Consider the following 13,143-nt stretch of genomic DNA (forward strand, 5'->3'; position numbering starts at 1 on the left):
ACATTAGCCAGAAATTGCAAAACTAGTAATAATCGTACTATCTACTTGTACCTTCCGCCATAACACATTAGAAAATAATTAAATAGAAGGAATAATGCTATAGTCTCAGGCTGAGAACAATGATAAATGGCATTAATTATGTAAAGCCGGCGCCTCTTATGGCGAATGTGCAGCAATTGAGTGTGCATCTTGAAGAAGTTGCTTAAGTCCCCTTTCAACATTGTCAAGGCGATGCTGAAGTCTATTCTTCATTGATAGTAGGTCAGTCTTAGCAATGGTCGCGAGTTGATCTCGAGCTTCGATGGAAGTTCCACCTGAACTGATCCTTGATGCCACAAAGCTCTTAGGATCTAGGATTTCTTGAATTTGGGAGTGTGAGTACTCTTTCAAGGCCGGGTCCGTGATGAGATCGGCGCGCAGATCACTAGAGCAAACACCGGCTCGCTCATGTGAAGCAACAAGCTGCGCCACGCTCTCGTGAGCGTGGCGGAAACTCATTCCATGGGAGGCAACGAGAGAATCCGCGACAGCGCTGGCAGTGGACCAATGTTGGCCGGATGACTTTTGCATAGCAGGCAGATCAAACTCGACAGTAGCAATGACCTCGCGTAACAAAGAAATGGCCCCAGCCGTCTCGAAACATTGGCTGGGAAGAAGATTATGGATATAGGACTGATCGACATCGGTTGAAGTGGCCGTGTGCATGACCCCAAGCTGGCTGGCAGACCAGCCAACAGCTGAGCCGGCAAGTCCCCGGATACGCTCGAGGACCATGGGGTTACGCTTCTGGGGCATCATGCTCGATGTGCCACACAAAGAGGAGTGAATCCGCACCAACCCTACTTCGCTGGAGGACCAGTAGTTGAGGTCGGAGGCTAGACGGCTAATGCCGGAGAGCGTAGCGGCAAGCACGCCTGCGAGCTCTGCACCCATGTCGAGCGCAGCAAAACCGGCATCACGGGCATTGTAGACGGGGCGGTCGAAGCCGAGGTAGTGAGCCGTGGCAGTGCGATCGATGGGCCACGAGGTGCCGCTATAGGCAGCGCCTCCCAGTGGACTTAGGTTCAGTCGGTCGTATGCTTCGAAGAGTCGAGACAGGTTGCGCGATACGGCCCAATAATGAGCGTTGAGGTAATGATCGATGGTTGTAGGTTGAGAATGCTGCAAGTGAGTGTAGCCGGGCATCAGAGCGCCGGCGTAGTGCTCCGCAGTCTCTAGGATCTGGGAACCCAATGCAACGAGCCCTTGAACCACCTCCGTGAGACTTGCACGGTTGATGAGGCGCCAGTTTGTGGCCTTTTGATCGATACGGCTTCGGGCGCGTTGGATGTCGCGACCGCGCGGGCCCAGTTCGCGCTCCAGGTAGTTTTCAATCTGAAGGCCGAGAGTGCCCACTTCTGGCTTTGAGGCGAGCATCGAAGCCGTATCGCCGGCTCGTAGGCTCAGCAGAGTCTTGACCATGTTTTGACCATGGTGGGCATCGAAGATGCCGGTGCGCGTGAGCATGACGGCGTGTGCAAGGTCAGTCAGCACATATTGGTCTATGCTGACAAGCTCATCGTCCAACTCAACCTTGTTCACGTGTGTGACCAGCAGCGATGATGCACGAGTCTGGAGTCGCGCATCGGTGAGTGATGAGTGAGGGTGCTTTGCCTGTACTCTATTGCTCATCTCCTCGGTGCAGCAACTGTTAGTTATTATCGCCATGACTGAGACAATGAATACTATTGCCCTCACTTAAATGGGCAAGGCAGGGCTAGGCAGTCCTCGACACTCACCCCAACAACACATTCTTCTTTTATAGCCAAAGCATGTACATGGGTCAAAGACAGGTGCAGTAGGATATTAAATTCTGACGTTTTCCGCTATGCCGACACTCCCCGCAGCAAGACCCACCATCGAGAACTTGTGTTAGCCGCTATTCCGCGCCCCTGGCTGTGCTCTGCAGTAGCCTTGTACTCTAAGTGAGCCACCCGGGATAGTGTCGTCAAGACATTCACGTATCTAGTTTCATCAAGGTAAAATATACTTTAGATTCTCTGAATCGCGACGACTTGGTGACTCTATCCTGCGCAGTAAGGGCTCTTCCTTCGAATCCACTCCCCATGACGCCAAAGCACAATCGGCGCCACAAGACAGATCAACATGGCTGTACCCGCAAGTAGACCATTTCCCCACGCAATCCCAAGGCGCTTATACATAGCCGGCGCAAACAAAGGAAAGCTAAAACCAGCCATGGTACGGACAAAAGCTGCTGCTCCAGTCGCGCTGGCGGCATATCGCTCATACGAGTCAATGATGTACGTTTGAGCACATTGGAACGACAGAATTAGTCCCGCAGAAAAGATTGCTGTTCCGACATTTGGGATGATCCAGTGGAGTTTCAGATGTGCGGAGACCCCGTATAGAACGAGACCCGCTGGCGTGATAACCGCGGTTGGGAACATCAGGGGTACGCGAAATTCAGGTCGCCCAGGATGGTTATACCGAGTCTTGAGCATTGCATAAACCTTGGAGTGTTAGTGTAAGATTATAGGATGAGCGGAGGTTAAGTACTTTATCAATCAGGGGACCGGACACCTGAAGCCCGATGACAAATCCAATACCAAGAGAGACATAGTTCAAACTGGCGCGACCGGGTTCTTGGTTGTATTGTTGTTCCCAAACCATGGGAAAGGATGCAAAACTTGCGGCGTGTTAATTGGTGGCACTGTGTTTGGTATCAACCTTGTACACTTACACAAGATACATGAGGCCATACAAATATGCTCTGTACAGAGCCGTAATTTGTATAGCAGGCTGCGTAAAGAGCATCTTGAACGGTCTCTTCAAGTTGGTCAAGAGTAAAGAAAGGAATGTTCGATCTCTCTGTTCAAACTCGGTATGAAGAAGCCTGTTGCCAGTTATCTTGCGAAGCTTTCTGGCCTTGACCTTGAGAATCTTGGGTGGGTAAGTCTCTTGCAAGAACAGGAACGCGAGGATCTGAACCAAAGCATCGGCTATGGAGACCACCCAAAATATCCAGCGCCAGTTCAGGTGCTGGGTGAGGTAGCCAGCAGCTTGAAGATCGTCAGCCTGAAGGTATTGTTGGGAGTTCAGATGCTTTACCTATGGGCCCGACAGCAGGCCCCAAGAATGGGGCAAGACTGTAGATGGCGGTCGCAGTTCCGCGTTCCTCTTTTCTCCAACAGTCGCTCAGCACGCCGCCTCCAAGCTAAGCTCAAGGGTTAGTAAATGGAGAGTGGCAAAATATTATTCGGGCTCATACCGCCTGGGGTGCACTCCCACCAAGACCGCTCAAGAAGCGAAAGATGAGCATCTGCTCTTTGGTCTTCGAGAAGCCACATACAGTGTTGAAGATCAGATAGAACATGTTTGCAGACTGAAGAACAACAACTCTGCCAAACATCTCCGACAAGGGAGCGAGCAAAAAGGGACCAATTGCATAAGCCAAGAGGAAGATGGACATGAGAAGGTATGTCTCAAAGTCAGATGAGATCTTGAACTGTTTGGCCAAATCCGGCAAGGCTGGTGCCAGCATGGTTGAAGAGACTGGTGAGATGAATGTGAAGCAGGAGACAAGAATTGTCGAGAGCCATTTCTTGCGTTTGGTCCAATTGTGTGGATTGGAGGGATCATGGGGACCATCCCAGGTTACCTGACCATGGGTCAATGATCATAGTGGCCAAATGGTGCAGGGCTAGGTAAATGGGTGATTGGAAAAGCATGGTTGAGATAGAGGCCAACTTACCAGGTTCGGGTCCTCATCTTGAGGTAAGAGAAGAGGCTCAGGGACTGGATGACGCTCCAAATCTTCAGACGACTTTCTAGATTGGTCTGACTGGCTCACGACATCAGGGTCTTCTGCAAGAGACGCTAGTGGCCTTGGACGACCCGAACGGTTCGAGTCATAACTTGTGTCTTGGTCATGGTCACGTATCAGCCAGGGGTAATTCTCACGCGACTTCTCATAGTTGACCAAGTCTTCGAGCATGGGACTCCAGGACCTCCAAAGAGAGGAACGAGAGCCAGCTCTTGAGAGCGCTGGAGTATTGCTTCTGCTCATTGCTTGCGGGACAATGGCGAATGGGGTAATTGACAAAGAAACGAAAGTCGTCTAGAATAACTTTAGAGACTACAAAGACTAATGATGAAACGAGAGAATGAGTAAGCGAATGGAATGTGATGCGTTGGATCCTATCATAGAAGTGCTGAGATGCTCAAATATATGTTCACACTTTATAATTGTCCTACTCAAGAAAGCTGTATCTTGACCATGTTTGGCAACCAGCGCTAAGTTGTCCAAAGATAAAGGCGCAGCCTGCATAAGTGAAAAGAACAACTCGCCAAAACCACGCCACTCCACATCATCTTGCCGACTCGATGGCAGGAAAAGACTGTCATGACTACACAGCCTGAATGCGTCACTGCTGAGGCTTCTGTCTAAGACCCTATGGTGGCTGGTGTATTTACAGACGGGAATTGCTCGTATCGCTAGTTGAGTGATTACAGTGAATGACACTGGTTTCAGCTGTTAAATGCCCATGGTCGTCATTGGGGTGGCTTAGAAGTTTCGTTTCAACTTAGCTTGGTTGGTTTGGTGCCATCTCATTTGCTCAAGCAGCATCGCCAAGACCTAAGGGCGGAGATCACATCGCGCATCATCACGCCATGTGTGTCGGAACATTTTAAGATACCGAGTTGATTGCCTCCGGTTCCCAGGTTTTCAAAGAGCTCTAGCCCTGAAGTGCAATTTGTGCGCGGGTTCCAAATTCTGCAATATTGACTTCTCGCTTTCACCCCAGGGCTCACATGCCATATCTTCAAAGCATATCGTGCGAACTCGCCAGCGGAAAATAAGCTTCTGTGAACTTCCCGCAGCCGAAGATCTGCTCCAGTGGTTTTTCTATAAATATGACTTTCGCGCATGGTGTGTCTCTCGTTGATTGGTAGAAGCAGTGATTCACGGACCTTAGATAAGTGCCAAGCAATGACGGCGCCGTTAGCACGCAACCTTGATGACGTTTAGACTCAGCATTGCCCAGTCAAGCCACGAGACCTTGAATTAAGCTTAAATTTTATCCTTGTCACAGCTTCTATTGTCCTCCGCACCCCGACATGCCAAAGTCATTAGCGAGCTGCCAAGTGATGATCTCCTCAGCCCTGCGATGAATGACGCGTCCCTTATCTCGACTCGCCTGATTGACGTCTCGAGGAAATTCGCCCTCTCAATGCATTCTATTTATGCCCAGTGGCTTGGGTGATCGCGTGACGCAAGCGCATTCCAGAGAAGCAGCTTCCGAGCCAACATTCGTTTCATGACAGAGTGGCAGACGACCTGTTGCTATTCTGGGGCATGGTTCTTCTGTGATACAGGCTAGTGCATCTTTCTTGTCGAGGCTGAGTGAGAAGAAGGGATCATTCACTAAATGAGATGCGGTCAATAGGCATAAATGAGACCCGAAACATGGCGATAGATAGTGAAGCATTGAAGTATATAATGATGCCGTATCCAGGCAGAGAAAGAAGCGATTCAGAACAATCAACAGCCTCATCTTCACATTCGCTTCAAATAACTTGAGCTGGAAAGCTTCCATTCGCTGCAACAAGCCTGTCGTTTATACAACATTGACCCCAATTCTTCAATTCTCTACAACTACGCACTCAAATCCTTTGACACGAATAGATTGACAATGGGCTCTACTGTTGCTACACCAAGTATGAGAGTCCTTGTCTGTCCATCTGGCTTCAAGGGTAGCCTCCAGCCCAGTGAGGCTGCAGACTGTATTGAAGCGGGGATCCTCGCCGTTGAACCTAATGCCTCGGTCCGCAAGGTTCCGTTGGTTGATGGAGGCGAGGGTTTCACGCAGGCCATTGTCACAGCAACAGGAGGTTCATTGCATCGAGTCCCTGTTGTCGGACCTGTAGGAGTTCAGATCACGTCATTCTTTGGTCTGCTGGGTCGCAAAGAGCATGAGCCAACCACGGCTGTCCTTGAAATGGCTGCTGCTGCTGGCCTGAGCTTAGTCCCGCCCAGTAGTCGCAATCCAGGCAAGACAACAACATTTGGTGTTGGCCAACTCATCCTTGCTGCCCTTGATGCTGGAGTCACCCGCATTCTGGTTGGATGCGGTGACTCTGGGACGTGTGATGGTGGTGCAGGGATGCTTCAAGCCCTAGGTGCAAGACTGCTTGATGTCCAAGGGCGTGTTTTACCTTTGGCCGGAGGTGGCGAATCACTCTTGGACCTTGGTTCTATTGACCTTTCTGGAGTCGATAAACGTGTCTTCAAAGCCAAAATTGACGTTGCCGTGAATTGGCATAACGTGCTTTGCGGACCAGACGGAGTGGCAAATGTCTTTGGTCCCCAGAAAGGATCAACGCCAGAGCAGGCCGCTCGCCTCAGTCTTGCCATGGAAAAGTTGGCAGACGTTGCTACTGGCATTCTTTGTGACAAGAACGTACGACTGGCTCCTGGCGGCGGTGCTTCGGGAGGTCTTGGAACAGGCTTGCGCTTGGTAGGAGCTACACTCAGGCCCAGATACGAGGTCATTATGCAGTACATCAACCTGCACAGTATATTTGACGACTGCGATCTTGTACTCACTGCGGAGGGGGGCATTGACGATCAAACTCCGAGGGGTAAGATCCCTGCAGAAGTTGCCAGACTCGCAAAGAAACATGGACTTCCAGTGATTGCCATCGCTGGTACGATTGGGCAGGGCGCCAGAGTGAACTATGATATCGGGATTGATGCTTTTACATGTATTATTCAGCGTCCAATGAGTCTGGACGATGCGGTTTTGGAAGCGGAGAAATTGACGAGGGAGAGTGCCGAGACGGTCATGAGAATCGTTGTGGTTGGGCGGATGCTGGGCAAATCCCCTTGATGAGAAACGTGTTATCTGAGTGTATTTTTAACTTAGCTTAATTGGATGAAGTTATGAGTGACGCAACTCTATTACTCAAACTATATACTTGTCCAACTAGAAGGTTGTTTTGTTCGTATCAATAGCGATTACCTCGACGTTCCGGGCCTGGCGGGAATTCGCATGAAACCGCACGATTGGTCAGGCATTTTGGTAGAATGCCTAAATAGTGATCCTGGAGTTTTATTTGCAATTGAGACCTGTGGCTGAGGCGGACAGCTTATACTCACCACATGGAACTTAGTCCCTCCAGTTTAGTAAGCTATTGTACAGCTACGTAGTTATAAAAACTGCAGAGGTGATGTATATAATACTTATAAGACAAGAAATAGAGTGACATCCCTCTGGTGAATTCAAAAGAAGTCTACAGAGAGAAACTTAAGTTCTAAAAGTCAAAAGAGTATTACCGTGGTCTCTTCCCATCTATAAATACTCGCATCTCTCCAGATTATCGCTCCTCTTTCTTATTCCTCATCAATAAATAATTCCACTCCCCCTCCCATATACCCACTCATCTAATATATCTAGCAAAAAACCTACATCCGCCAACATGTGCTGCGGAGGCAGGAGTGACAAGAAGCCGAAACCGATGGGGGGTGGGGCTGTGATGGCTGCACCGTCTAAGAGGACATCGTCTTGTAGGAAATCTGCCACTGCCAGGCAGACTAGCAGGACGCTGCAGTCAGCTGTCACTCATGCTCGCATTCAACGCACGCCGTCCCCGAGGCTGAATAACTGGCTGCAAGCCAATGAAGACAGAAGTTTCAATTTCTCACTGTACGGGTCGAGCAACGGCTTCCGGAAGGGAAAGTCCAAGCAAACAGCCAGCATGGGCAGTGACACGAGCAAGCGTGGCATTAATGGCTCATTCGAATCCTTCCAAGGCAATTCCTGGCGATAAATTTGTATGAAAGCTTTCAGAATAATTATGAGTCAAACATGCTGACACTTTTAGTCGAGGTTCGACGTTGCCTCGCCTCATCGAGAAGACATCAGTACATTCTTGTCTGAGATCTGAGTCATGGCTCTGACTTGACAAGTTGGGATACAAGATGAAGTGATGGACATGTCGTGTTCTATTGTTCAGGGGATATTTGGATTGGAGAGGGCTATTGTGTTCAACGACGTTGATTAAGCGCTGGGTTTGGAGTGAAAATTCACGGGTTCAAAAAAGAAGTATTTGAGATGCTCCTTGTTCAAGGATACGAAAGACAGGTGGCATTAAATTAAGTCTCTTGTCTTCCATATTAAGACACATTATTTGTGCCATATACTTTGTGGGCCAACTTTCTTACTTGAAACATAAACCTTTTCCCCATTAGGAAACACGACGAGTGCGTCTGGAGCCTGAAGCACAGTCGCTTCAACTCGCAGCGGTTCTATCAGCTTGCCTTCCTTCCACTCGAGAGAAACAAGCCATCCTCCCATAGCTCTGACATGAGTCAACTTGCCACCTGCCCAAGACGACGGTAAGCTCGGAAGTAGATGTATCACAACGACCTGCCTCGATGGTTCGGATCGTAGCGTAGATTGGACCAGACACTCCAAGATCCCAGCACATCCGCCAAAGTTTCCGTCAATCTGGAATGGAGGATGATTATCCAGCATGTTTGGTAATGTGGATGTTTTCAACAACAGATCCATGTGGCTTTCGCAACCTTCCGAGTCTCGGAGACGGGCGTGAAGGTTCAGTAGCCACGCCCTACTCCAACCTGTATGCCCTCCTCCGTGCTCCGCTCTCCTCGCAAGAACCTTCTTCGCAGCCTTGATCAGGAGCGGCGACGAGTCCATGCTGATAGAGTCATCGGGGTATAGTCCAAAGAGATGAGATACATGGCGGTGTCCGGGTTCAGCTTCTTTGTGGTTCTTCAAGCCCCATTCCTGTATGAGTCCATCTTTATTCAGCGACATGGGCGGTAGCTTATCGAGGGCTGCGATGACATCGTTCCTTCGTGGATGATCTGGATCGAGGATACTGATGCTCCAGAGGAAACTCTCAAACGCAATGCGCACAATTGCCATATCGATTACAGACCCTTCACAGAAGATTCCTGTCTCTCCTGACTGAGACACAAAGCTGTTTTCTGGGGACAAGGATGGGTTGGTAACCAAGTATCTGCCGCAAGCGGACGTAATGAGAAAGTCAAGAAGGAACTGAACGCAGCCTTCGAGGATAGGAGCAATGCGACAGTGAAGGGTGGGCTCGTACTGATATATGAGCATTCTGACAACATCGGTACACAGCCAAGCCCCTCCAAGCGGCCAGATAGTAGCAGGCATCCACCGATCTTGAGGGTCTGTATCAGCCCATATGTCTGTGTTGTGATGCGCGCACCATCCCTTGCAGTTGTACATCATCTTGGCTGTTCTTTTGCCTCTTTCCGCCATGCGTTCGAGAAGGTTAATTAGTGGTAAAGCACACTGGATGAGACTGCATGGGATGGCTGGCCAGTAGTTCATTTGAAGGTTTATATTGATGGTGAATTTTGATCCCCAGGGTGGCGAAAAGGAAGGATTCCATATCCCCTGCAATGTTGCCGGTAGGGCTTTGTCAGAGTTTCGACTTGAAGAAATGAGTAGATATCGTCCGTAGTTGTGATACAGAGCAACTAGACCCGGGTCTCTATTGCTGACGATTCTCTTATTCGTTGGTAGATGGTTCGCGTCAGGGAATAGCCGAAGGGACATTCGGCCAAAGAGGTTGGTGTAATCGGATCGATGGCGGCGAACGAGAACATCCCATGGTCGTCGGAGAGCATCATCAACATTTAAAAGAGCCGATCTTTCGGGATCCTCTTTTCTGAACGTGGTATGCGCCCCAATGGCGATAACACATTTTGTCGCATTGACAATCAGGCAATTTCCAACTGCCTTGACAGTCCCATCGCCAGGTCCGCAGGAAACTCCAAGAACGAGAGATAGGCGATTGCTGTTTGCACCACCAGGTGTTGCGTTGAGAACGATTCGTGAGTCTTGCGCGAAGATGCTGTCAAGGTACTCGTTGGTCTCTCCCTCATTCTCGCTCTGTCGATTCAACCGTACAACGAAACGGCTCTTTTCAGATGCTTGGACTTGGACGGCGAGTACACTATCTGGAAAGCTGGCAATTGTATCGCGGCGATAAGATATACCATCGAATTTGTAACGTGTTGTGACTTGGGAAGTGTTTAGGTCGAGATATCGTGTGTAATCGATCACCTCACTCTCGTCGTGATCAAACTCAATCTTGCATTGACCCAGTGGCTCGTAGTGTCTCATGCTCGATGGCGTAGCAAAGAAGGCCTCTTTGACGAGATCTTCTGCATCCTTGTGCCTCTCATCTCTGATCAATTGTCTGAGAGTAGCTAAATGACTGTGCGCATCTCGAGGCGTTCTGTCTTGCGGGCCGCCATACCAAACAGAGTCCTCATTGAGTTGGAGCAGTTCGGTCGACGTTCGCCCGTAGACCATAGCTCCCAGCCGCCCGTTGCCAATTGGAAGAGCCTCAGACCACGAAGATGCGGGGGCGGCATAATGCAAGAGCATGCCTTTGTCTGTGTCACTTGACTCGCCTTCGTCCATGGTGGATGACTGGATATGCGCGCCGTTTTGCCGCGACAGATTCATGGCGCTTGATGGTGGAAAAGGCGCATGGGATGATGATGCTGGGCTAATTGATGAGGGGAAGTTGATGAATCTCTCATGTTTTTTGTTTGCCGAACAGGGCCGATTGATGATGGATTAGACCCGAAGAGGATGGTCAACCCCACAAACCCATGCGGACGGATGAACGGCCCATGGGGTAACGACAGGCTCGGCATTGCTATTGGAGGGATTATTATTTAAGTTGACGATGTACCCACATGCCCCAGAGTTGAGAGTGGTTTAAAAACTGGAGGCATTTTAGCCGACATCGCACAGACTGCAGCTATCACGTACATGCAGCATTGAGCCGTGATCAGAACCCACCATAGAGAGGAAGGATAGTCCAGAAGTGGTGTGATCCGCAGTTTCTAGGATCTAGCCAATACTCAATCGCTTTGCCGATGGCTCTCGTGCCGCACTCAACTTGGAATAAGTGCACTAATTAGGTCAAGGCTATACACTCAGCAATGGCTGCACTGAAATCATTCTTTGCATATGATATAAAGACTACCTGAGGCCCAACAGTAAAACGCACCATTTGAGGTTGCTGTATTTTTGACTTTATAAGACATCAGCACGATCATACAGGATATCAATATGCCTATCCAGGCACGAAGAGCCTCTTTCGAGCGCCATAACATTTACCAAGATGTCCAAGCTGATGCAAACAAGTCGGGTGTCGCTGTCGAAGAGATCGTCACAGCGCGGATCACCGAAGACCATCTGATCACCAAGTCTCGGGAAGCTTTGTCTCTCAAGTCCAAAGCTGGCTTTCGCATCTTTCTCATCATGGTGACCATGGGCTTCAATCAAGCTGCGTAAGGCTGTTGACTCATTGAACCTTTGATGATGATGAGCTGACACTTGAGTAGATATGGTATCGACTGGGGTGTTATCAGCAGCATCAACTCCAACACCTATTGGCATGACTACTTCGGTTTCGCAAACAGCGGCTCGACACTCGGTGTCATCAACGCTCTCATGACCATTGGCAACTTTTGCGGCGCTCCATTCCTCAGTGTTGCGGATAAGATTGGTCGTCGCAGCGTCAACTTTCTCGGCTGTTTCCTCACTATTGTTGCTTCTCTCATTCAGTGCTTTGCCCCGAATGTCAAGGTCTTTATGTTTGGCCGCTTTGTCCTTGGCTTTGGTACCGCGCTTTGCACGAGCTCGCAGTACATCGCAGAAGTTGCACCCCCTCATATCCGTGGACAGTGAGTCCCTCTCCCATGTCAGCCTCTGAACTGCCCAATAACACGTTGATCAGCATCGTTGGAATCTTTGGTGCCTTCTTCCAGGTTGGCTCTCTTGCCATCGTCGGTATCATGATGGGATTTACTCACTGGGAAAGTAACTGGAGCTGGAGAGTGGCGTTCCTTATCCAAGCCATCTTTCCTTTTTTTGTGTGCGTCACTATCTACTGGTTCTGCCCCGAATCACCACGATACATGATCATGAAGGGCCAGAGAGAAAAGGCTCGCACCATGATCTCGAAGTACTTTACTTCCTCGGAAGACCCGAACCACCCATTTGTCGAGACCATGATAGCTCAGATTGATGAGTCCATTGAGACTTCTGCGGTTGGATTCCGTGCTGTGTGGGACTTTAGAGTCTTCTTTACCAAGGCCGTCGGCTTTCGAACCTTTGTCCTTCTCCTCTATTCGATCTTCCAACAGTGGAATGGTGAGCTTTAAACGCCAACTCATATTGTACTTCTCCCTGACTCGTCATAGGTGGCGGCATCATTGGACTCTATATGGACCCAGCGCTCCAAACAATCGGCATTACCAAGAAGCTCGATGTCCTGGGCATCACACTAGGTCTGACTGCCACTTACTTTGTGTTCACTCTCTTTGGTGCATACATTATCGAATATTTCCGCCGACGAACTCTGATCTTTGTGGGTTTAATATGTATCATCATTGCGCAAACCGCTGTCACAATTACAAGCTGGCGAGTCAATGTGCAAGGAGACAGGTACCTGTCTTATCTTACAGTTGTCTGGATCTACTGTTTCCAAGTCTGCAGCGCGTCTTTTATAGCGACGATGCACAACTTGTACCCGGTTGAACTATTGTCTCTGCCTTTGAGAGCAAAGGGAATGGCACTGTACACGATGTTCCAGGTATGCTGCTGACAAAAGATTATTCTTGCAAAGACTGACATTGAAAGGGTGCTGCGGGCGTCGTCCACAATTACGGCATTTCAGTTGGGATCCAGAAAGTCGGATACAAGATTTGGGCCGTCTACATTGCCTACAACCTCATCCAGCTTGTCGTGGCTTACTTCATCTTCCCCGAGACTGGAAAGCTCAATCTGGAAGAAATTGACCACATTTTTGAAACCAAGAATACTAACCCCACCAAGCTGAGTGTCAAGGTTGCAGACGCTAAATGGGCTTCGATCAAGGAGGAAAAGAGGCTGGCTCGTAACAGTCCCACGGTAGCTTAGTTATAATCGCTGTGAAACAGGACAGCCGTGTGTATCAGCCAAGAATATTCGCGCAATTTCAACATTTGGCTTACCACGTCGCAGCAGTCAACAATTGGTGCCCAATCGCTCTCCGAGTAACTGTCAATTGATACGCGTA

General features: G+C 49.3%; 6 protein-coding genes across 6 annotated transcripts; 3 read left to right on the top strand and 3 right to left on the bottom strand.

The window, feature by feature from the left end:
- Nucleotides 1-510: 510 nt before the first annotated feature.
- Nucleotides 511-1,707, bottom strand: FOBCDRAFT_114802 (L-Aspartase-like protein; the record flags this gene model as incomplete). The annotated part of the gene is made up of 1 exon (XM_059607726.1): nucleotides 511-1,707. A coding segment is annotated over one exon (1,197 nt), but the record flags the coding sequence as incomplete, so codon positions are not given.
- Nucleotides 1,708-2,063: 356 nt separating this feature from the next.
- On the bottom strand, nucleotides 2,064-4,066 carry FOBCDRAFT_239449 (major facilitator superfamily domain-containing protein; the record flags this gene model as incomplete). The annotated part of the gene is made up of 5 exons (XM_059610256.1): nucleotides 2,064-2,510; nucleotides 2,557-2,686; nucleotides 2,741-3,075; nucleotides 3,350-3,658; nucleotides 3,752-4,066. 5 exons carry the CDS (start codon nucleotides 4,064-4,066, stop codon nucleotides 2,064-2,066), a joined length of 1,536 nt encoding a protein of 511 aa, XP_059467142.1.
- A 1,627-nt stretch (nucleotides 4,067-5,693) lies between these two features.
- FOBCDRAFT_239450 (glycerate kinase) lies at nucleotides 5,694-6,890 on the top strand (the record flags this gene model as incomplete). Its single annotated transcript, XM_031177924.2, has 1 exon — nucleotides 5,694-6,890. One exon carries the CDS (start codon nucleotides 5,694-5,696, stop codon nucleotides 6,888-6,890), a length of 1,197 nt encoding a protein of 398 aa, XP_031043811.2.
- Nucleotides 6,891-7,479: 589 nt separating this feature from the next.
- FOBCDRAFT_200961 (uncharacterized protein) lies at nucleotides 7,480-7,830 on the top strand (the record flags this gene model as incomplete). The annotated part of the gene is made up of 1 exon (XM_059608989.1): nucleotides 7,480-7,830. The coding sequence occupies one exon, from the start codon at nucleotides 7,480-7,482 to the stop codon at nucleotides 7,828-7,830; it is 351 nt and encodes a 116-aa protein (XP_059467143.1).
- A 215-nt stretch (nucleotides 7,831-8,045) lies between these two features.
- Nucleotides 8,046-10,490, bottom strand: FOBCDRAFT_181836 (Six-hairpin glycosidase-like protein; the record flags this gene model as incomplete). The annotated part of the gene is made up of 1 exon (XM_031177922.3): nucleotides 8,046-10,490. The coding sequence occupies one exon, from the start codon at nucleotides 10,488-10,490 to the stop codon at nucleotides 8,187-8,189; it is 2,304 nt and encodes a 767-aa protein (XP_031043809.2). The 3' UTR covers nucleotides 8,046-8,186.
- A 660-nt stretch (nucleotides 10,491-11,150) lies between these two features.
- FOBCDRAFT_273408 (general substrate transporter) lies at nucleotides 11,151-13,004 on the top strand (the record flags this gene model as incomplete). Its single annotated transcript, XM_031177921.2, has 5 exons — nucleotides 11,151-11,371; nucleotides 11,426-11,767; nucleotides 11,821-12,236; nucleotides 12,287-12,678; nucleotides 12,726-13,004. 5 exons carry the CDS (start codon nucleotides 11,151-11,153, stop codon nucleotides 13,002-13,004), a joined length of 1,650 nt encoding a protein of 549 aa, XP_031043808.2.
- Between the last annotated feature and the right edge of the window lie 139 nt (nucleotides 13,005-13,143).

Source organism: Fusarium oxysporum, chromosome IV, assembly GCF_013085055.1.
Source record: "Fusarium oxysporum Fo47 chromosome IV, complete sequence".
Taxonomy (NCBI): domain Eukaryota; kingdom Fungi; phylum Ascomycota; class Sordariomycetes; order Hypocreales; family Nectriaceae; genus Fusarium; species Fusarium oxysporum.